At 37.4% G+C, this 24,185-nt stretch overlaps 1 protein-coding gene across 2 annotated transcripts; it reads left to right on the forward strand.

Moving 5' to 3' along the window:
* Nucleotides 1-1,428: 1,428 nt before the first annotated feature.
* Nucleotides 1,429-24,185, forward strand: LOC124837867 (protein fluG-like). 2 transcript variants are annotated; one of them, XM_088100345.1, is made up of 18 exons: nt 1,429-1,678; nt 2,031-2,282; nt 3,692-3,758; nt 3,869-3,985; nt 4,060-4,165; nt 4,516-4,672; nt 4,761-4,856; nt 5,029-5,077; nt 8,849-9,108; nt 9,590-9,762; nt 20,410-20,530; nt 20,599-20,651; nt 20,720-20,849; nt 21,172-21,317; nt 22,134-22,322; nt 22,518-22,750; nt 23,272-23,408; nt 23,873-24,185. In XM_088100345.1, exons 1-18 carry the CDS (start codon nt 1,517-1,519, stop codon nt 24,008-24,010), a joined length of 2,586 nt encoding a protein of 861 aa, XP_087956471.1. In that variant the 5' UTR covers nt 1,429-1,516; the 3' UTR covers nt 24,011-24,185. The 2 variants fall into 2 exon arrangements, with proteins under 2 accessions (XP_087956471.1, XP_087956472.1); XM_088100346.1 differs by having other exon boundaries at nt 1,430-1,678; nt 23,869-24,185.

Here is a 24,185-nt window from a genome sequence, read left to right on the forward strand (position 1 = left end):
GAACAATTAAGATAAATATTCATACAAAAAATTAAGATGTGTGTGCATATGAACAATTAAGATGTAACAAACACAATCAAACCAAGATAAAATAAAACATAGGGGTGTGGGGTTAACAATTATGGGGGACATGAACTCAAAATAAATAAAAATAAAATCCAAAGATAATAAGTGAAAACAGAATAAACTAAGGGTGACGAAGTGTTTGGTCCAACCAATGAAGACAGAAACTGAAATCGAGAATGCACAACAATAACATTTTGAATAAAATATTATTTAAAACAATTCAATAACAATTTGACTCATGTTCGTTCGTTATTAAAATATTGTCAAAATAAATTGTCAAATATCGAGATCAAAAAAATATTAATTAATAATATTAAAATACAAAATAATACATAATTAAATTAAATTTAGTTAATTGATAAACCAACTCATCTTATTACGAGTTAAATTCGAATAAATCGATTTCTAAATGGATTAAATTGAAAACTAATATAAAAAATTATATTTTTTCAAACCGAGTTAATCTAAACTTGTGTGGTAGTCTGAATAAGCCTACAGTTATAACCCATTTTATCACGTGTAACGTTTTAAGAAAATTATCCAACATTTACATGTCCACGTGTCTCTCTCTGTGCAAATCGCAAGTCCCAACTAAATTAATACAATTAATTACTATAGAGAGAGTCAAACTGGTATATATTTATAATATGCTGCATTAAATATCCGTACATAGGATACTCTGTAATATCAATAGGATCTGGCCCATAAAGATTATATATATATAGATATTATTGTACAACATTTATCTATGCAAAATTGGAATTTTTCATCATTTTACTCAGGCAAAATTGGTTTTACATGTTAAATATTATATTTTAAATTAATATTTGAATTATTTATATATAACACGTGTTAGTAAAAATATAAAAAAACTGGTTTCTCTGAAATAAAGCAACTATTCAATTTTACATATAAATTTAAATACTAAAATCATATTTAACTTTTATATTTTATATTTTGTAAGTATTTCACTTTATAGATTTTCAATTTTTACTAGTTTTATCATTTAATTTTATTCACACATTTTATTATCATAGATTTATTTTATACATAATCTTTATACTTTTATTATCAATTAAAATCCGTTAAAAATTTATAATGGAAAGGAAATGTTTCCAGTATTATTTTTCGTCTAGTTTATAAATATGATTTCGAAACGTAAATTAAGAAATTTCAGTTCCTTTTATTAAGGTTATGTCACCCTTGGAAACATATATGGTGATGTTTATTCATATTCTTATTACATAAAAATAATATACTCTTAAGAAAATATATAAGTTTATAATAACAATAAGTTTAAAAGAAGTTTATAATAATAATAATGTTATTATATATTATATCTGTCTCCCCCAAAGTCCGAACTCCAACGGTGTTTATAATAGTTGCATATGGCACTAAGCAGCGAGTTCTGAAGTGAGAAGCAGAGTTGACATTGAAAAACAGAGAGAGAATGGATACGAGTGAGTTGAGAAAAGCGGTGGAGGAGGTGGAACTAGTGGACGCTCATGCTCACAATATAGTTTCTCTTCACTCAAACCTTTCCTTCATCCACGCCTTTTCTGAGGCCAATGGTCAAGCGCTAACTTTCTCACCCAACTCTCTTTCTTTCAAGGTAACTTCGCCTTTACAATTTACTCTCTAACTTTCTTTCATCAACCTTCTATTGCTGTCTCAAGAACAACATTTCCTTCTGCATTTCAAATTATATTTAATTGCTATGTCTCGCAAACTTTGAGCGACATCGAGTCATATGTGTAAGCAATTCAAGGTGCTTACACGAGTCAAGGTGCTGTTTCCTTGCTTCAGAGTGTCGGTGAATTTGATGGTGATTTCAGCACTCGTGCATTACTTTACTCTTCAACTTATATTTGCTAAAATATGATAAAAAATTATTTGAGGAACTTTATTCTCAGTCTGGCTTGAATCTTATTGTAACAGCCTATTTTGTCATGTTAATATAACAGAGAAATTTAAGAGACATTGCTGAGCTGTATAGATGTGAGATATCCTTGCAAGGTGTTGAAGAATACCGTAGAGTATCTGGATTGCAATCCATCAGCTCATCATGCTTTAAAGCTGCAAGAATAGCTGCCATACTTATTGATGATGGCTTACAATTGGACAAAAAGCATGATGTAGAATGGCACAAGAGTTTTATACCTTTTGTTGGTAGAATCTTAAGAATTGAACGATTGGCCGAGGAAATCCTCGATGAGGTGAGATACCAGCACAAAGGCACTTTTAATTTGCATTATCATGATTATTAGGTATCTTAGGTAAAATTTCATTACAGTATTTCTTGGGGACAAAAATCCTACTCTGGTATTCGTTTAATGTTACTGTTTTTTTCCACGTCATTATATATGCACTAAAGACAATACTATATCCAAAGCCCTTCTCTACTGTTGAAGTTAGAGGGTTAGGCCTTCAAATTTTCAGACATCTGTGTTACTTCCTTTCTGTGCAAGCATTTTATAGAATTAAGGAAAAAACAGAACTCTTGAAATGAGGAGAAATACGTTTGTGTTTTGCAAGGTTCATTCTGGACCAGTAGTTTGCATATGGACTTTCACAATATGTGCATCCATTTCAAAGGCTTCATCTGCTTAGCTATTTATAGAACTTAAAGTGTTTTGGCAAATTACGTTATGCATAACTTATCAGAGAAAAATCTTTAAATAGAGATTCCTTAGTCTTTGTTGGAAAGGAGATTTGAGCCCAATTCTCTACTGAGCTTTTTGGTGTTGTCTTCTGCTGAACATTAAAAATATACTATATTAGTATATTAAAAATTCTTTTTAATATATTTTAAAACATCAAAATTAGTATCCATCAATATATTTTGAAGGTATAACAGAGGAACAACATAGAAAACCCAACAGACAATCCAAATTCATTTCCAATTCAATTATAATTTAATCAACTTTATATCACATCTTCGGTTTGGATTTTTCGAAATTTGAGTGTTAAACATCTACTCACACATATACTCTTCGAGGGAGAAAAGGAAGGAAGGAACTAATAAGTGTTTTTTCCCCAACATTTTAAGATCCTATAGTATTTGACTTGAAAAAAAAAAAGAGAATTTTGATCCTTAGTCTATGGGAGGCTGAAATGTCCAAGACACCCCATCATGATAGCAGGCCAGAAAGTTATTTGCTTTCCGCCAGAACCAGAATTTATCAATAGAAGATGGATTCTCTACAATGCTTGATGGCTATAACTATAGCTTGTTAATGCAAGTGAAGGTCTTACAGAAACTTCGGTGACATTCTTAATTTTGGTGCTTTTTCTTATTGTGATTTCCAGACATCTCCTTCCAATTGCCATCAGTTAATCATTTTCTCACCCCGAAGTGGAGACTATTATGTGGCAGTTGAGTCTAAAAGTGAATTTAGCAAATGTGAAGAAATTAAATTTTATTTGGGAAATTATTCTCATCAGAAGAAGGCTGTGAATCAAGGCCAGTGCTGATTGTTAGGAATATGTAATTGTTCAACTGTATATTTTGCAAACTCCTGTTTAATTGCATCCGTCTATTTTCAGTCTTATTTATGTTCTACCTCTCGGTCGTTCTCATTCACCTTGTTGTTATATTATCTTATATATAAATATTATGTTGAAGGGCCTGCCCGATGGATCTTCTTGGACTGTGGATTCATTTACTAAAGCATTTCTCTCAAAGTTGAAATCATATCCTTTATATGTTTTTCTCTCTATCTCCCTCCACACACATGAAGCAATTCTTCTTTAGCTGTATTAGAATATAATATTTTAGCTGTATTCCTTAGCGACGCTGTTACAGTTGCTGGTGAGATCTTTGGATTGAAAAGCATAGCTGCATACCGCAGTGGCTTAGAAATCAACACTAATGTTACTAATAACGATGCTGAGGAGGGACTAAGGCAAACATTGATTGGTGAGTATAGTGTGCAGGTTTATTTTAATATAATCTGTTTCAGGATATTCTTTCTCATCTTTCTTTACTTTCAGCTGGGAAGCCTGTCCGTATTGCAAACAAAAATCTTATTGACTACATCTTCTTACGAAGTTTGGAAGTTGCTCAATCCTATGACCTGCCAATGCAGATACACACGGGGTATTGGATAATTTTAAATTGTTTGATACTTTTACATATAATGATATCCGAGTATTTTGGGGGAAATATATTTTGGAATTTCAAAAAATTACTCAGCTAGCATTAATTGAAATACTTTGATTTCTATGTGCTTAACAGAACCTTGTTAGTAAGGTTACTTGAACAACAAAGCATATTGAGCTGTGACTATCTTACATTTTGGTCTCAAAACATCACAGGTGTTAGTTAGGTGAAATTAGTTTGCGTCTTGTCCACTTCTAGGATCTACCACACTTTTCCTAAATGTTAAAGAGACGTTTTCTTTTCCTATTCCCAGCTTTAGGATACTAATTTGTTCTTTTGTTCGATAGGTTTGGGGATAAAGATTTGGATATGCGACTCTCCAATCCTCTTCATCTACGTGCAGTTCTTGAGGACAAGAGATATTCAAAGTCTCGGATTGTGCTTTTGCATGCATCCTATCCATTCTCAAGGGAAGCGTCATATCTAGCCTCTGTTTACTCACAGGCAAACATTTTACAACTCAATCAATGGCTTGGTATTAGTATATTTGAGTTACTGGATAACTGGCATGTAGCACAATCTTCTCTTTCAGGTCTACCTTGATTTTGGGCTGGCAATTCCAAAGTTGAGTGTACATGGGATGATTTCTTCAATGAAAGAGCTATTAGAATTGGCTCCACTAAATAAGGTGGCTATAACAAAATAAATTGAATGTTGTGTAAATTGCAAAGGAATAAGAATTTTATAATGAAATTAGAATCTTCTTGAATTGGGTTATCCAATGAAACATGTAAATCACAAGATAACGACTTTCTGGCCACGGCATTTGATGTCTCACGAGAATAAACTTTGCAATGCAGGTGATGTTCAGTACTGATGGCTATGCATTTCCTGAAACATTTTACTTAGGTTGGTTAATATACTATTACACCAAATATAAATATTATACTTAAATGCTTTGTTGTGGTATTTAAGTATCTTACTCTATTTTTCCCATAATATATGCAGTTTCCTTCGCTGACTCTTAAAATTTCTACACCTATGTTGGCCACACCCGAGGAAAAATATACATAGACTTTTTCAGAAAGTCTTAGTCCCTATGTAACGACTAACTACTTTTATTTTTAAACTTCTTATAATATACTTTCCAACTCCTCATTACTTTCCTGCTTAACAGTTTCTCAGCCATCTGGTTCCGTTTCCTCCAACTCTTGATCCATATGTTGTGTTTGGTGTCCTCATCCACACGTTGTTGTCTATGCTAGTTGAAGCTTGGATATTACCAATACTTTTGTATGTCTATCAGGATGTCATTCCCAACTTGGTTATGAGATCATGAAATCATTCTATGGATGACTTTTGGTGAATAGATTTGCTAACTGATGCACATAAGAAGTAGTAATAAGGTCACTTCTTAACATGGTATGAAGTCCCACATCAACAAAAGAAAGGCCAATTTACAATATATAAGTGGGTGCAAACCAAAGTCCACTTCTTAACAATGCTAACGTTAGGGTTGAGTTAGACTTAATGTTCACTTCTTAACATGGTATGAAGTCCCACATCGACTAGCGTAAGACCAATTTACATTATTTAAGTGGGTGCAAACCTCCCCTCACAAGCCGGTTTTGTAAGATTGAATTAGACTTAAATTCCACTAGTTGAAAATAAGACTGATTTATTATTCTCAATCATAAAAAATACATATCCTCTATTTGTAATAATCTAATTCTCCTAAAAAGGGAAATAGGGAAACTAGGAAAACAAAATAAAATAAAAGATTATATATCTATATCTTTTAATTAGGAAGATTCTAAAGATATTTTCTCTAATTACAACACTCCCCCTCAAGTTGGTAAATGAATATCAATCATTCCCAACTTGCCTACAAGATCTTGAAATCTACCCGGAGGAAGCCCTTTTGTAAAAATATCTGCTATTTGAAGTTCTGTAGGAACATGAGTTGTAATCACAAATCCTCTGTCAAGATTATCTTTGATGAAATGTCTGTCAATTTCAATGTGTTTGGTTCTGTCATGTTGTACTGGATTATGGGCTATGCTCATAGCAGACTTATTGTCACAGTGTAGTTGCACCGGGTTCTCCACTTTGACTTTAAGATCATCCAAAATGATTTTCATCCAGAGTCCTTCACACATTCCTTGAGCAAGGGCTCGAAATTCAGCTTCTGCACTAGAACGGGGTACTCTATCTTGCTTTTTGCTTCTCCATGTTACTAGACTATCTCCAAGAAATACACAACACCCAGAAGTAGATTTTCTGTCAGTAATAGAACATAGTCCGCATGAGTATATATCTTCATAGTCAATGTGTCTTCCCTTTTGAATAATAACCCCTTTCCTGGACTTGACTTTAAGTATTGGAGAATTTTGTCAACTGCTTGCATGTGTCTCTCTCTTGGATCATGCATAAATTGGCTCACTACACTCACAGCATAAGCAATGTCTGGTCTTGTGTGTGATAGATAAATCAATTTTCCTACCAATCTCTGATATTGGGCCTTCTCTATAGGAGCACTTTCTTCACTTCGAATTCTGTGATTTTGTTCTATAGGAACTATTGAGGTTCTACATCCCAGCTTTCCTGTTTCTTTGAGGAGATCAAGTACATATTTCCTTTGGGAGATGAAAATTCCGTTCTTGGAGTAGGCAACCTCTATTCCAAGAAAATATTTGAGTTTTCCTAGGTCTTTCATTTCAAACTGAGCTGCCAATTTATCTTTTAATGTCAACTTTTATGTTTCATCATCTCCTGCAATAATCATATCATCCACATAGACAAGTAATAGAGTTATTTTACCTGTAGAAGAGTGCTTTATGAATAGAGTATGATCTCCTTGGCTTTGTCTGTATCCCAAGGAAACCATTGCTTTTGTAAATCTTCCAAACCTTGCTCTAGGGGATTGCTTAAGACCATACAATGCTTTCTTCCATGGAGTTTGAAGCATATTTCCTTAGTATGTCCAGATCTTTTACAGTATGAACAATAGTCCCTATGAGTACCTTTTTCAAACGTCTTTCCTCCAACATTTGTTCCCTTGTGGACTCCCTTTCCAGTTGTCATGGCAGAGCCTGTGTTGGAGATCCCTCCATTTAGCATGACAGTTCTCCGAGTTTCTTCTCCTCTTACCATAAAAAAAAATTCTGACAGGGATGGTAATTTTTCTCTTCCAAAAATCTGAACCCGGATTGGGTCATGCTCATGATTCAAGCCCTGGAGAAATTTAAAGATTCTTCCCCTTTCAATGAATTCAGCAAGAGCGGCAGCATCTGGTTTACACATCTTTATTGTTTGGTTCTGATCAAATTCCATCCAACGACCACTCAGGATTCCGTGATATTCTGATACGGAAAGGGAGCCCTGTTTTGTATTAAATATCCTGTTCTCAATGTCATAGTAAGCAGCAAAATCCTTTTTTAAAGAAAAAGTGTTCTGTAAATCATCCCATATTTCTTTTGCAGAAGAATGGAACATATAATTTCTCCTTATCTCAGGAATCATGGATTGCCACATCCAAGTCATAATTAATGAATTTTCATTGTCCCAAATTAAGAAATAAGTGTCATCTGGTCTTGGTCCTCCTCCATCTATGTGATCAAGTTTTGAACGAGCCTTGAGAACCCTTCGAATAAATTGGCTCCATTGTAAGTAATTCTGACCATCCAACCGATCGGTACCTCCTATATTTGGTAGGTCATTAGGTACTCCCAAAGGAACCCTTTTTACTTCAGACATCCCTTAGAACGGAACTAGGAGTCTCCGGTGACCTTTTTCGAGACGACGACGGCGTGTGGGTCACACCGAGAAGAGAAGCAAAACTTTCAAACTCAGATCTGCTCAAATATAGGCCAAACGGGTCGTCACCGACCCCAGGAACAGACTCAGGAGGCTCCGGCGACCCTGTCTGGCGGCGGCGGCGAGTGGGTCTCGCCGGAGGTGGGCGCGTGGGCTACATGCACCGGCGACTGTGGCGGCGCGTGGCGGCTCCTCTCACGGAGCGACTTTCGGTGTTGTGATCGCCGGTGTTGGGCGCACCTTTCTGCCCTATCAACGACCCCAACCGGCGACGACGGCAGCGGCGGTGGTGCGACTGTTGCAGCGGAGGTGCGACTGTTGCAGTGGAATGGAGCCCCAAGATTTGGACCTCTGACACCAAGTTGAAAATAAGACTTATTTATTATTCTCAATCATAAAAAATACATTCTCATATCCTCTATTTGTAATAATCTAATTCTCCTAAAAAGGGAAATAGGGAAACTAGGAAAACAACTCTAATTAGGAAGATTCTAAAGATATTTTCTTTAATTACAACACCACTTCTTAACAACTCTAATGTTGGAAACTCCTAAGGTGCATTTAATGTGCTAACTTCAAAGGTGTAGATATATCATATTTAAGATTTTATAATGATTTCAACTTATGAGCCTTTGAATATTTTTTAGCTCGTAATTTCTTTTTGAACCCTAAGGATTAGAATGTGATGCACAACTTGATGTCATGAATTAATGCTTGAATTTCTTGTCTATGAAAAATGAGAGCAACATTATCTCTTTGTGGCTTTTTCTGATTTTGAAAATTTTTAACTCATGGTGTAAATATTGAAAATTTTTAACTCATGGTGTAAATATTTCTGGTTAAAGCTGAGTTTTTCTTTTACAGGTGCAAAGAAGTCTCGTGAAGTTGTTTTCTCTGTTCTACGTGATGCATGCATTGATGGTGATCTCTCAGTTTCTGAGGCTGTGGAAGCTGCAAAGGACATCTTTGCAAGAAATGCAATTCATTTCTACAAGATTAGTCCAGCTAACAGTGTTATCAATTCACATAGTAATTTGTCCCAAAATTTGAGTGGTGACTTAGACATTGATGTCTCACTTGTTCGTGTCATGTGGGTTGATGGTACTGGACAACACAGATGTCGTGTGAGTCACCCTCAAGGGCTTTTTTCTTTTTATTTCATTGTTCTTTGTTAACCTTGGGAGGAAATTATAGAAAAATGTTTACTGAGTTTTCAAATGGTAGGTCCATTCTTTATTCTGTTTACATTTGGAATCAATCTAAATTGCATGGTTCTCACACCAATAATTGTATATAGTTAGTTTCATGTTTTTTCTTGGATATCGTGTGGCCAAGAGAAAAAGATGAAATCTATCCTAGAAATATAGAGTATCATGTTTTTTAACACTTTGCTGTCCTTTCACCTTTTGTTATAAAACTTGAAATACAGAATACTGAATCACTTTCTTGGAAGTTCTAATGCTGCATCTCTCATTCCTTGTGCACATACTGCATCTCTCATTCACTTGAACTTCTGGCTGTACAGGCCTGGAAAAGTTCGTTCAGCTGGTTTATGAATTCTTTTCTTGAAATTACATCTTGAGATGGAGTTGTGTTTTATTTCAGGCTGTTCCTAAAAAGCGTTTCAATGATGTGGTTGTTAAGAACGGTGTTGGTTTAGGGTTTGCGGCTATGGGATTCTCTTCTCATATGGATGGACTTGCAGAGGGGTCTGGTCTAACAACAGTTGGTGAAACAAGATTAGTGCCTGATTTGTCTACTCTAAGGAGAATTCCGTGGTAAGTACTGCTTTTCTTTACAGGATATGAGCTTTTTCATAAATTAAACTTCCTTTTCAATTGATTCTCAAGTTATCAAACATATAATGTTCTCCAATTAATTAACGAGGGAAAAGCTGAAAGGAAAATATCTTGTTTGTTTCCATTTAAAGTCTCTCCTCGCCAATGTAAGATATACTTGTTTATGCGCATTGCAACCGTTTTCAGTGTTTATGAATTGTATGAAGAACTCGGTTAGGTTTCTGAGTAGGAAACCTAATTATCCACGATCACAGTAGGCAGGAAAGATAATGAAAGAATGAATTTCTCTTATTAATGGTAATAGAATTCTCTAAACAAGGATAGTTGGGAGCATAACGTCTCTCAGAGGACTGTAGCTGCCTGTTAACAAACTCAATAATTAAAAGCATAACCCTAACAATAGAATCTAGCTCTATTTATATTAAATATTTTCCGCCCATCTTATACTGTATATTTCCCTAGAATATATAGCCCTATTTACTATAAATATCTTATACTGAATATTTCTCTAGAATATAGCTTTACTTACTATAAATATCTTATACTGAATATTTTCCTATAATATAGCTCTAATTACTATAAATATTTCCCACCCATCCTAACTGCTACAAGAGTTAGGATAGTAGCTCTTCAATCGATCGACTTAAATTCTTCACCTCTTTCAACCGTTCGGCTCGAGCCCTCACCGCCTTCAGCCGTTTGGCTCGATTCCTCACCGCCTTCCATCGTTCGGCTCGACATCTCCCCGCCTTCCACCGTTCGGCTCGACCTCTTCCCGCCTTCCACCGTTCGGTGTCCTTCTTCTCTCATACTTTCTTCTTCTCTCGTAAACCTTCCAACCCCTAACATTACCCACCACCTGATGTTCAACCTTATCCTCAAGGTTGAAATCTGGATATTGATCTTTGATAGTCATTGCATCTTCCCACATTGTTGCACCTCGTCCTCCCCTTGTTGTATCTATCTTCTATCCAAAATTCTGATAGGCCAAAAAGATGGTCCATCCACTTGCAAGTCTGTTGGCAATTCTTTCTCCACACTTCTTTCACCCACTGCCTTCTTCAACTGGGATACATGAAACACTGGGTGTATCCGTGCGGTATCTGGCAATTAGAGCCTAAAAGCCACCTCTCCGACCTTTTGTGTGACTTGGAAAGGCCCAAAATACCGAGTGACTAACTTATGATGTAGTCTGGACGGCATAGAAGTCTGCCTGTGCGGTCTGATCTTTAAGTACACCCAATCCCCAACCTCTACATCTGCTGATCTCCTTTTTTTATTGGTCTGTTTCACCATCAGTTCTTGAGCCCGTGCTAAATGAAATTTTAGTTGTTTCAGAGCTTCGTCCCTTGTCTACAACTCCTGACCTACGGCTTCCACTAAGGTTTCTCCTGGTATGAACCTGTGCAAGGAAGGGGGGAGATCTCCCATACACTGTTTCAAATGGAGTACACCTCGCTGCTCCTTGGTAGCTAGTATTGTACCAATACTCAGCCCATGTAGTACTGAACTCCACCCCTTTAGTTGTTCTGAGCAAAACATCTCAGATAACCCTCCAACACCCTGTTCAACACCTCGGTCTGCCCATCCGATTTAGGATGATAGGCTGTGCTCATCTTTAGTTGGGTCCCCTGCATTTTGAACAGCTCCTTCCAGAAGACACTCAAAAACAGTGGATCTCTATCACTAACAATATATATTGGTACCCCATGCAACCTGACAATTTCCTTAACAAACACCTCAGCTATGGTGTGGGCTGAATATGGATGTTTCAGTGGTAAGAAATGCCCATATTTACTAAGACGGTCCACCACCACCAGTACGGCATCATACCCTTGGGATTTGGTCAACTTCACTATAAAATCCATGCTCACTTCCTCCCAAATGGTGTTGGTTATGGGCAAAGGTTGTAGCAACCCCTATGGGGAGGATGACAAATACTTATGCTGCTGGCATACCAGGCAACTTGCAACGAAATCAGTCACGACTTTCTTCATTCCTATCCAATGAAGTGATTGAGCTACCTTGCAATAAGTCCAATAAACCCCAGAATGTCCCCCTTTCTGAGTCATGTGAAATTTAGCTATTAGTTTAGGTACCCAGGCCGATTGAGCTAAAATCACGAGCCTTTCCTTATAGTGCAATCTGTCATGCTTCATGGTAAAAGTTGGGTGCGAGTTAGGGTCCTTTTTAATGTCTCCCATTACCCTCTTCAATGCCTCATCCTCCTCAACCTCCTTCAAGATCTTCCCAAAGTCTTGCCAATAAGGCCTGGCCACAACCGTCAACTCCTTCTCTTCTTCCGTACCTTTCTCCCTCTTTCGAGATAGGGCATCTGCAACCCTGTTGGTAACCCCAAACTTGTACATAATTTCAAAATCATACCCTTGGAGCTTTGCAATCCAATTCTGCTGATTCTGGGTGGTGATGCACTGCTCCAATAAGTATCTAAGGCTCCTTTGGTCAGTATGAACCACAAATCTTTGGCCCAATAGATAGGGTCTCCAGTGCTGTATGACCATAACCAAAGCCATAAGTTCTTTATCGTATATTGATTTATTCAATGATCCCTCCGATAAAGCTGAAGAAAGCAACGGGCCTGTTTCCTTGTGTGAGAACCGCTCCTACTCCTCCTCCTGATGCAACACACTCAATATGGAAAGGTTGGTAAAAGTCAGGTAAAATCAATACTGGTACAGTAGTAATGGCCTCCTCCAATCTAGTCATGGCTACATCAGCTTGCTCTGTCCATGTAAACAACCCCTTTTTAAGCAACTCAGTCAACGACTTGGCGATCTTCCGATAATCCTTCACGAAACGCCTGTAGTACCCCGTCAGACCTAGAAACCCCCTTAAAGCCTTCAATGTACTGGGCTTTTCCCAATCCATCACAACCCTCACCTTATGTTGGTCCATTCAACCCCCCTTTCCGAGATCAGATGACCCATATATCTTATCTGGACCTTGCCAAATTCACACTATTTCCTGTTAGCCACCCAACTGTTCTCCTCCAGCTTCCTCAACACTAACCCGACATGCTTCAAATGTTCCTCCCAAGATTGGCTATAAACCAATATGTCATCAAAGAATAAGTTGAAAATAGGACTGATTTTATTATTCAGAATCATAAAAAATACATTCTCATATCCTCTATTTGTAACAATCTAATTCTCCTAAACAGGAAATAGGGAAACTAGGTAAACAAAATAAAATAGAAGATTATATATCTAATTAGGAAGATTCTAAAGATATCTTCTCTAATTACAACACTCCCCCTCAAGTTGGTAAATGAATATCAATCATTCCCAACTTGCCTACAAGATCTTGAAATCTACCCGGAGGAAGCCCTTTTGTAAAAATATATGCTATTTGAAGTTCTATAGGAACATGAGTTGTAATCACAAAGCCTCTGTCAAGATTATCTTTGATGAAATGTTTGTCAATCTCAATGTGTTTGGTTATGCGTGCTGTACTGGATTATGGGTTATGCTCATGGCAGACTTATTGTCACAGTGTAGTTGCACCGGGTTCTCCACTTTGACTTTAAGATTATTCAAAATGATTTTCATCCAGAGTCCTTCACACATTCCTTGAGCAAGAGCTCGAAATTTAGCTTCTGCACTAGAACGAAATACTCTATCTTGCTTTTTGCTTCTCCATGTTACCAGACTATCTCCAAGAAACACACAATACCCAGAAGTAGATTTTCTATCAGTAATAGAACCTGCATAGTCAGCATCAATATATATCTTCATAGTCAATGTGTCTTCCCTTTTGAATAATATTAGCATCATCTCCTGCAATAATCATATCATCCACATAGACAAGCAATAGAGTGAGTTTACCTACAGAAGAGTCCTTTATGAATAAAGTGTGATCTCCTTGGCTTTGTCTGTATCTCAAGGAAACCATTGCTTTTTGTAAATCTTCCAAACCACGCTCTAGGGGATTGCTTAAACCCATACAATGCTTTCTTCAGGAGGTATACCTTGTTTCTTTCATTTTTCACTTCAAAGCTTGGGGGAATATCCATGTATACTTCCTCTTCTAGATTTCCATGAAGAAAGGCATTCTTCACATCCAGCTAGTGTAAGTCCCATCTAAAATGAGCAGCCAAAGCCAGAATAACTCGAACTGTATTCATCTTTGCCACTGGGGCAAATGTCTCCTCATAGTCAATCCCATATGTTTGGGTATATTCTTTTGCCACCAATCTAGCTTTATATCTTTCTATTGTCCCATCTGCCTTATGTTTCACTGTGAATATCCATCTACACCCTACTGCCTTCTTGTCTCTTGGCTTATCAACAATCTCCCAAGTTGAATTTCTTTCTAGTGCATTCATCTCTTCTTTCATGGCTCAATTCCAATGTTCAAGTTTCATGGCCTCCTGGATTGACATAGGAATTTCTGTGGCATCAATGGCAGCAATAAGACTTTTGTGCTTATCAGAGAGATTGTTAGTGCAAACATACTAAGAAATAAGATATTTAGCACATGATCTTCTTTCCTTTCTCAATGCAATGGGTAAATCCTTAGTAATACTTACCTCTTCCTCATTGATAATCTTCAGGGATCCTCACCTCCGAATTAGACAATTCTTCTTGCTTAAGAGTTGAAGTGGGTTGTTTTCTTCTTTCATATTTTTTGCCAAAAAATTTGTCTTCTTCCTCTTCTTCCTCATTGTGGACTATGGTAGCTTCATTGCTCAGGTCTTAGGCATACTGCAAAGACAAACATGATAATGACAAGGAGAGTTCATCCACTTCAAATGCTTTCTCCCCTTGAAGTGGTGGACTGACATAAAAGGATTGTGTTTAATGAAAGGTGACATCCATGGTGATAAAGATGCGACGACTCTGAGGATGATAACATTTGTACTCTTTTTTATTAGAAGGATACCCAATTAAGACACATTTAAGAGCTTTGGGATCTAATTTACCACGATTAGGATGATGAGAGTGAACAAAAACAACACATCCAAAGACTCGACTAGATAGAATCGTTAGAGGGGAAGAAGAAGGAACAAAAGACAACAGAGACTCTATAGGACTAATGCCATTTAATATACGAGTGCGTAACTTGTTGATGAGATATGTGACAGTTAACACAGCTTCTCCCCAGTAATTTTTTGGAACAGACATTTGAAAAATAGAGCTCTAGTTACTTCAAGAACATGACGATTCTTTCTTTCTACAACCCCATTTTGTTGAGGGGTGTTAACATAGGTTAGTTCATGAACAATACCATTATGAGACAAAAAATTGAGAAATTCATGATTCACATATTTAGTACCATTATCAGACCTAATTCTTTTGATTTTTTTTCCAAATTGATTTTGGACAAGATGGAAAAAATTAACAAAAATTTGAAAAACTTCGGATTTATTTTTCATAAGGTATGTCCACGTGACACGAGTACAATTGTCAATAAAGGTAACGAACCATTTGGTTCCAGAAATAGAATCTATGATAGGACCCCAAACACTAGAGGGAATTAAATCAAATGGAGAAATACTCTTTTTATGACTAATAGGATAAGATGTATGATGGTGTTTTGATAATTGAAAAATATCACAATTAAAAGACTCAACAGACTCTTTGGTAAACAAGTGGGGGAATAAGGACTTGATACGACTAAATGAAGGATGTCCAAGCCTTTGATAATGTAACCATATTTGGGATTTTGCACACGTCTCAAATGTTGCTTGTTGACTCATGATTTTCGTGTTGCTTTGGTCATCAAACTCTAAAAAATACAACCCACTCTGCTCCTTAGCAATTAAAATTGTCTTCCCTATGGCAAAATCCTGAAAAACACAATAAGTTGGAAAAATGTTATTGAACAATTTAAATCTTTTGTGAGTATTTGCAGAGAAATAAGACTATTAGCTAATTGAGGAACATATAAAACATCCTTCAATACAATAGATGAGTCCAAAATTATATTCCCAGAGCCGCATAAAGGTATACCCTGACCATTCGCAGCTGTAATAAGTTGTTCTTTATTTCTTTTACCATGAGTCGAAGGACACACTAAAAGGTGTCATATGATTAGTTGCACCCGAATCAAGGATCCAAATACCTTCAGACATATGACCAACCATATCTAGACAAATCTTACCTTTTATGGACAAAGTACATGATCCAGAGGGCTTACTCATTGATTCAACCATTGCTTTCAAGTGCTCGAGATCTTTTTTTAATGAAGGCACAAAGGAATAAATTTTACTTCAGACATCCCGTAGAACGCAACCAGGAGTCTCTGGTGACCTTTTCCGAGACGACGATGACGTGTGAGTCACATCGAGAAAAAAGGAGCAGAACTTAAAAGCTCATATATACTCAAATATAGGCCAAACGTGTCGTCACCAACCCTAAGAACAAACTCAGGAGGCTCCGGCGACTCTGTTTGTGGCGGCGGCGGCAAGTGGGTCACACCGAGAAAAAAGGAGCAGAACTTAAAACTCATATCTACTCAAATATAGGCCAAAGGGTCGTCACCGACCCTAGGAACAGACTTAGGAGGCTTCGGCAACTCTGTCTGTGGCGACGGCGGCGAGTGGGTCTCGTCGGAGGTGGGCGCGTGGGCTACATGCGCCAGCGACAGTGGCGACGCATGGCGGTGCGTGGTGGCTTCTCTCACGGAGCGACTTCCGACGTTGTGGTCGCCGGTGTTGGGCGCACCTTTCTGCCCAATCAATGACCCCAACCGGCGACGTCAGTGGTCGGACAGCGGCAACGGCGCGACTGTGCAGCGGAACGGAGCCCCAAGATTGGGAGCTCTGACACCAAGTTGAAAATATGACTGATTTTATTATTCAGAATCATAAAAAATACATTCTCATATTCTCTATTTGTAATAATCTAATTCTCCTAAAAAGGGAAATAGGGAAACTAGGTAAACAAAATATAATAGAAGATTATATATCTATTTTCTCTAATTAGGAAGATTCTAAAGATATCTTCTCTAATTACAACATAACACTAACACAAATTTTCTCAGATAGGTTTGCATCAGACTGTTCATAGCACTTTGGAAGGTTCCAGGTGCGTTGGTGAGGCCAAAGGGCATCACCATGAACTCATAATGGCCTTGGTGAGTCCTAAAAGCCTTTTTCTGTATATCCCCTTCCCTCATCCGAATCTGATGGTATCCTGCCTTCAAATCTACTTTAGAGAAATACCTAGCTCCCCTCAATTCATCCAAGAACTCTTCTATTATAGGGATGGAAATTTGTCAGGTACAATGGCTCGGTTCAGAGCTCTATAGTCCACACAAAACCTCCAGCTGCCATCCTTCTTCTTAACTAATATAACTGGGCTTGAGTGTGGACTGATGCTCGGCCTGACGATCCCTGTCTTAAGCATCTCGGTCACTTGCTTCTCAATTTCACCTTTCATCACATGGGAGTATCTATATGGCCTTACATTTACTGGGTCCGCCCCCTCCTTGAGAGGTATCTTTTGTACCATGCCTCTGTCAGGAGGTAATCCTATGAGCTCGTGGAATACCCCTGAGTACTGGTCTAAAATCTGATCCATTGCCTGACTCTGCTCCTCTATCAATCCCTGGTTGTTCCCTCCTTCCTCACTCCTTCCTATCCTCCCTAACTCCCACACTAACATCCAGGCTTCCACTTCTTTCATTTTGAACAATGCTCCTGGCTCAACCAATCTTCTAGCTAAAGTAGGGTCGTCCCCTTTTATGGTCACCTTCCTCCCCTCTTGACCGAACACCATGATCAGTTCCTTCCAATTCAGGGTTATTTCCCCCAGCTTGGCAAGCTATTCTACCCCAGTATTACATCAACTCCGCCCAATTCAAACAGATGAAACCTGTCTGTAGCCTCTACTTCTCCTATGCGAATCATTACCTCTTCGCAACACTCCCTTGTCTTCTTTTTCTGCCCATCTCCCAAGCTCACCAAATATGGTGGAGTGTCTACCATGGGTAATCCCAACTCTTTTACCAATCCCTTGCTTATGAAATTGTGGCTAGCGTCACTGTCTATCAAGATCAACACCTGCTTCTTCCTATCTCTCCATGTAATTTCATCATTCTTGGCTGGGTAAGGCCTCCAGCCGAGAAGGCCGACAACTCCATCTGCATTTGGTCAAATTCGGCCTCAATCCTTCCCTTTCCTCCTCATCTTTCGCCAGTATAACCATCCGAAGACTCCTTTCTGGACAGTGGTGGCCTGGACCGAACGACCCTCCACACCTGAAACACCTCCCTTCTTCCCTTTGTTTCACAAATTCCGAATAGGGTAGATTCTTCGTGTTTCTTCCCTTGTTGTCAAAACCTGATTTGCCTAATCCACTCCCTTGTGTTCTTCCTTCCTTCCTAACCCCACACTCTCCGTGACCCCCGCTCGGCTCTAATTACGTCGGCTGGGATACATCCGCGTCATGCTGTTCGGTCTCCCCCAAGACTGATTCTTGATCATACTTCCGCCCCCAGCCTTTGCGCCACTGTGGAGCTCCTCCACCACGTCCTTTGCCATTCTCATAGTGATCATCAACTCCTGCGGATCAAGTAGTCGCACTTGATTATGAATCCCCTCCTGTAGCCCTACCATAAAGTACCCAATCAATTGTTCTTCGGGCACTCCTTTCGTCTGTCCCACCAAGATTTCAAAATCTTGGATGTATTCTTCCACAAATCCCGATTGCTTACTGGCCGCCAATCTTTCGAAGACTGACCCCCTGTTTCTTCCTTCGAATCAGATCACCATTGCCTCCTTTAAACCGCCCACGAACGGTTCCTGACCTTCTCCCTCCAAAATCTGAACTAGTATCTAACACTTTGCTCCATGCTGATGTAGGCTAGGAGCACCTTTTCTTCCTCGGACACCCCTTGTAGTTAAAAAAATTTATCAGCTTTATTGATCCAATTCAACGGATCAATCCCTTAAACAATGGGTAACTCTACCCTTTTCCTCCAATTTGGTTGCTCCTCCTGGCGTCCACCCTCTCTCTCGCCTTCCTCTTCCTCTCGCCGGTCCCCCCTTCTCCGTTGACAGACCCTGACTTCCATCCGAATTTCCATCTAGTTGTGGGGCTTGCCCTTCTATCATCCTCATCAGTTCTTGTAAATCTTTGTGGATTGCCGCCACCTCTGCCTCCAATACCCCCATGGACAACTCCACGTTCTCCAGTTTCCCTTCGACTGCATTCATTCTTCCCTCCATGACGTCTTTCACTCCTCTATATTAGTATCTGGGAGGTCGGACCAATTGTTAGGTTTCTGAGTAGGAAACCTAATTATCCACGATCACAATAGGCAGAAAAGATAATGAAAGAATGAATTTCTCTTATTAATGGTAATAGAATTCTCTAAACAAGGATAGTTGAGAGCATAACCTCCCTCACAGGACTATAGGCGCCTGTTAACAAACTCAATAATCAAAAGCATAACCCTAACAATAGAATCTAGCTCTATTTATATTAAATATTTTCCGCCCATCTTATACTGTATATTTCCCTAGAATATAGCCCTATTTACTATAAATATCTTATACTGAATATTTCCCTAGAATATAGCTCTATTTACTCTAAATATCTTATACTGAATATTTCCCTATAATATAGCTCTAATTACTATAAATATTTCCCGCCCATCCTAATTGCTACAACAGTTAGGATAGTAACTCTTCAATGATCGACTCCAGTTCTTCACCTCTTTCCACCGTTCGGCTGGAGCCTTCACCACCTTCAGCTGTTCCGCTCGATTCCTCACCGCCTTCCATCGTTCGGCTCGACATCTCCCCGCTTTCCACTGTTCGGTGCCCTTCTTCACCCTCACTGCCTTCCACCGTTCGGCTCGACCTCTCCCCGCCTTCCACCGTTCGGTGTCCTTCTTCTCTCATATACTTCTTCTCTCGTAAACCTTCCAACCCCTAGCAAACTCAAAACATTCAGCCTTCCAATTTCCCTCTCTCAATTGGCAACTAGCATTTTGTTATCTATTGTCATTGAAGCTCTGACCAGATATTTTTGGATTATTATCCTATGTTTTTCTTTTACATGTGTCTTTTTCTCATTTCATTATATACAGAAATTCTTTTACTGCTCATGTTTTGTTTATCTTATTTCTTTTCTTTTCTTTTTTGTGTTAAATAAATTTTGTATTTAATTGTTGCCTTGTGATAGGGGAATAAAAGTATATATGTAAGGAGAAATAAAGGCGTGAAGGAGAAAATGTCCGATAGAAATTAGGAGGGAGTTTCTATTAGAAGTTTGTTAGAGGGAAAGGGGAGTATAAATAATAATTAGTGGAAAAGGGCGGGGGGATGAGATTAGTAATTGTTGTTGACTGGAACATTAGTCCAGTGGAGGGAGATCGGGCTTCCTTAGGAGGGATTACTATACAATTGTATTCTTGGTTCATTGAATAAGAGAAGTATATTAAGAGAAGTATAATCTGTTGGTGTGGTTTATTTGCTTTCTTGACTTCTTGAATTAAGAAGTCCTGACCTTGTTTATTAAGTAAATAGTAATTGCATCATTGCATGGATCAAGTGCATCTGGAATGGAAATCATCTTAAGGTTTTTTTTTTTCAGAAATATATATTTCAGAAGATAGATACAATCTTGTTAACTAATGCATCTCTCTTTTGAATAGGAATAAAAAAGATGAAATGGTTTTAGTTGATATGTGTGTTAAACCTGGTGAAGCTTGGGAATATTGTCCAAGAGATGTCTTAAGAAGAGCTTCTAAAATTCTGAAAGATGAATTTGACTTGGTACGAAGTTGAGTTCATCCTATCTGTTGAAGTATAGGATGCTTAACTTTTTCTGCTTCCACTTCCAGGAAATGAATGCAGGATTTGAGAATGAATTTATTCTCTTAAAGATGCTAAAAAGGTATGTTGTTGATCTGAATAATGCAAATTACAGACAATTTGTTAAAAATGTGGTGAAAAAATATTCAGGGAAGGTAAAGAGGAATGGGTGCCATTTGACTCGAGTCCATACTGCTCCACATCAGCATTTGATGCTGCTTCTCCCGTACTTCATGAAGTTGTTGATTCTCTTCATTCCTTGGGAATTGCAGTTGAACAGGTAAAAGGAATTGTAACATGATCAATTATACTATTCTTATCTTCTGAAGATTTCTTTCACAAATGAAACCAGATTAAGGTAAACCTAATACACCCTGTACCCAGAGTAATAGAGTGATTAACAGCGCACTACCACAACACTATATTCTTGAAACTGAGCGTAAGCTCTGAAAAGCCCATCAATTATGAATAATTTGGGGGTTTAAGCATGACCAAGTCCTCATAAGGATTATCCTTTATAGCATGTTTTCAGACATTGTCTGATACTTCTTTTCAAGCTGCAGCCCACTTTTTAAGCTTAACCTTTTCTTGTAATATCCTAGATACACTGTGAAGCTGCTAAAGGTCAGTTTGAGGTGGTTTTGAAGTATACCATTTGCACTAAAGCAGCAGACAACTTAATTTTCACCCGTGAAGTTGTTAGGGCAATTGCCAGAAAGCATGGCTTGCTAGCAACTTTTATTCCAAAGTAAGTGGCAAAGTTTGTCTTAGTTTTATATGATATCTTTGTATTCAGATTTTTGAACGACAGAGAATAACAAAGTAGCATTTCAGAGCTGCTTTAAAGACTGTGCCAGCATATTTGACACCATATGGACACAATTGTATGGCGATAATGTTGTAAAAGGAGCCCCTGCTTGTTTCTTCTATGGAGAATATTCCTGATTGTGTTACTGTGTTGATAAAAGTACCCTCATGATTTGAATATACACTATCATAACAATATCTAAGCAAGACACAATAGTTATACTTCAGGACCATTTCTCTTCTACCACTTTAAAATATCCTGATTAAAATGTTAAAATATATAACTTCAGTAAATTTGTATACAATCATTTCTTTTATCATAAAATTATTAAAAGTCCATTCTTTTACAATCTAACATAAAGTCACATATCATATATGCTCTAGTGGTGTATGTTGACAACAAGTCTTTCTGGAAAGATGCTCTAATGTTATTACTTGCTGTCACTAGCTTTTGAAGAATACATCAATACTTAGACCTTAACTCATGGCCTTTCAGCTTCAAGTCTTAAACACAACTACAAACAAAACATAATTAATGAACTCTATTACAAGACATAATTAACACTAAGAATCACTCCTAACTTTTGTAATCCCCCAACACAATTAATTATAACAAAACATTAAACATAACTAACAACATTTAACATTCTATGTATAGACTAGTTAATAAAACATAATTGCAGCTGATGAACTATCTAAGAAACCGTTAAAATTACTTTTGTTGGTGTAACAGAAGTTTTATCGTGACATTGTTTAGGTACGCACTAGATGATATGGGTTCTGGATCGCATGTTCATCTTAGCTTGTGGCGGAATGGCCAAAATGTATATATGGGATCTGGTACATCATCTAAGCATGGAATATCAACTTTGGGAAGAGAATTTATGGCAGGAATTCTACAACATCTTCCTTCAATCTTGGCATTTATAGCACCACTCCCTAACAGGTTGGTCTTATTCTGTGTGTTTTGACTGAAACTGATGTTATTGTATGACATTATATTGCCAGCGTTGATAAAGTTTAAGTTGTTATGAGTAAGATAGGATTTTTTTTCCCTCTCTAACAAGCGTTATTTTAAATTGCAAATACCAAGTTTTGGAATTATGCCGCAATGTTACTTTGTTATCTGAATTCGTGGCAGTTATGATCGATTGCAACCCAATACATGGAGTGGTGCGTACCTTTTCTGGGGAAACGAAAATAAGGAGGCTCCATTGCGAGCTTCATCTCCACCTGGAACTCTCGACGGTCTAGCCACCAACTTTGAGATGAAATCATTTGATGGTTCTGCCAATCCATACTTGGGCTTAGCTGCCATACTTGCTGCTGGCATTGATGGGCTTCGAAGGCATCTTCCTCTTCCTGAACCTGTTGGTAAGATCATATAACCTTGATTATAATGTTTAAATCAACCATGAGCTGCACAAAATATTAAAATAGTTAGCCTGGGAATAACAGTGGCTTTTGATACCAATAATGGGATATTCATGAGGGAAGATTATATATATCAAATCTAGATAAGATACTGATACCATTTTTAACCTAAAAATTCGAAATATTAGATTTATGGGTCATTTTTCTTTATGTTGTTTAATTTTGTCATTTTTTCAAAATGTGAGACTTAGTCACGCGATTATTTTCAACAGTTTTATCAAATAATACAATTGCAGTGAAATACTTATTGGAGTTTTTCATCAGAATCCTAGGAAGCACAGTGGATGCTAAATTTTATTTACTTCTATCAAGTTCAATTCCAAATTTGCAGCCTTTTTTTTCCGTTTTCTCTTTCATGTTCCTTTTACCAATCTGCATAACGGTTGCATAAATTTTCGCTGGGTTCTTTCATGTTCCTTTACAAATATCAATATAAACCTCTCATTTCATGTATGAAACAGATTCAAATCCAAACCCGGAAACCCTTCAGAGATTGCCAGCATCTCTTTCTGAATCTTTGGATGCTCTCCATAAGGATGACTTCCTTAAGGAATTTATCAGCGAGAAGTTGCTAACTGCCATAAAAGCAATTCGAAAGGTATGATGTATTCGATGTAGATGCCTTTTACCCTTCATGTTAGATATATCGTTTTGGCTATTCTGCAGCGGGTTCATAAGTTAGTGATTAGCTAAGTGGAGAATCATGCATATCTCAAAGATTTGGGAAGTTTAAAACAATCTTAAGATTAAAACTTTTTTATTTACTAATAAAACTATTCATGTTAAAATATATCATAATTTTGAGAGGAATAAATCAAACATAAGAATAAGGCCTTTTTATTAATAAAACAATTTATTATAAAAAATTAATAATTATTCATAATAATTTAATTAAATTTCATTCTCAAACATAATTTTATAATTAATTTAATAGAGATATATTAGTATCAAATTTTTTGTAGGCGTTTTTATCTAAGAGATCTAAAGTATGGACCTGCTTAGGCTTTAAGCTAGTCCTCATTCTTAATTTTGATGCTTAATGTGACTTATATTATCAGGCAGAAATTGAGCATCACACCAAGCACAAGGATGCATACAAGGAACTCATTCACCGTTACTAAGCTAGTTGCCTTTTGTAGAATGCAAGTTTGGTTTGAGCACAGTTTAAGTTCTGCTGAATTCTTCGTAATGACCATTTGATGTTACTTGCTTTTTTTACACTTGAGCTTTATGGTTCATGGTAAAGACAGTTATGACCGTATCTGTTTTACAGCCTGTATTAACTATTATACGTATCTTATACTATCTATTGTATGTACCTTGCTTGTATTGTTCTAGTAAGATATGAACTAATTTATGCTGTGCCTGTTGCTCA

Source organism: Vigna umbellata, chromosome 10, assembly GCF_029865625.1.
Source record: "Vigna umbellata cultivar VRB3 chromosome 10, Vumbellata_1.0, whole genome shotgun sequence".
Lineage (NCBI taxonomy): Eukaryota > Viridiplantae > Streptophyta > Magnoliopsida > Fabales > Fabaceae > Vigna > Vigna umbellata.

Bases quoted from the DNA above. Each gene is read 5' to 3' on its own strand.
- LOC124837867 (XM_088100345.1), top strand. From the start codon at position 1,517: ATGGATACGAGTGAGTTGAGAAAAGCGGTGGAGGAGGTGGAACTAGTG. The intron at 1,679-2,030 runs GTAACTTCGCCT...TTAATATAACAG, and splicing joins CCAACTCTCTTTCTTTCAAG to AGAAATTTAAGAGACATTGC. The intron at 20,531-20,598 runs GTACGAAGTTGA...TTCCACTTCCAG, and splicing joins TGAAAGATGAATTTGACTTG to GAAATGAATGCAGGATTTGA.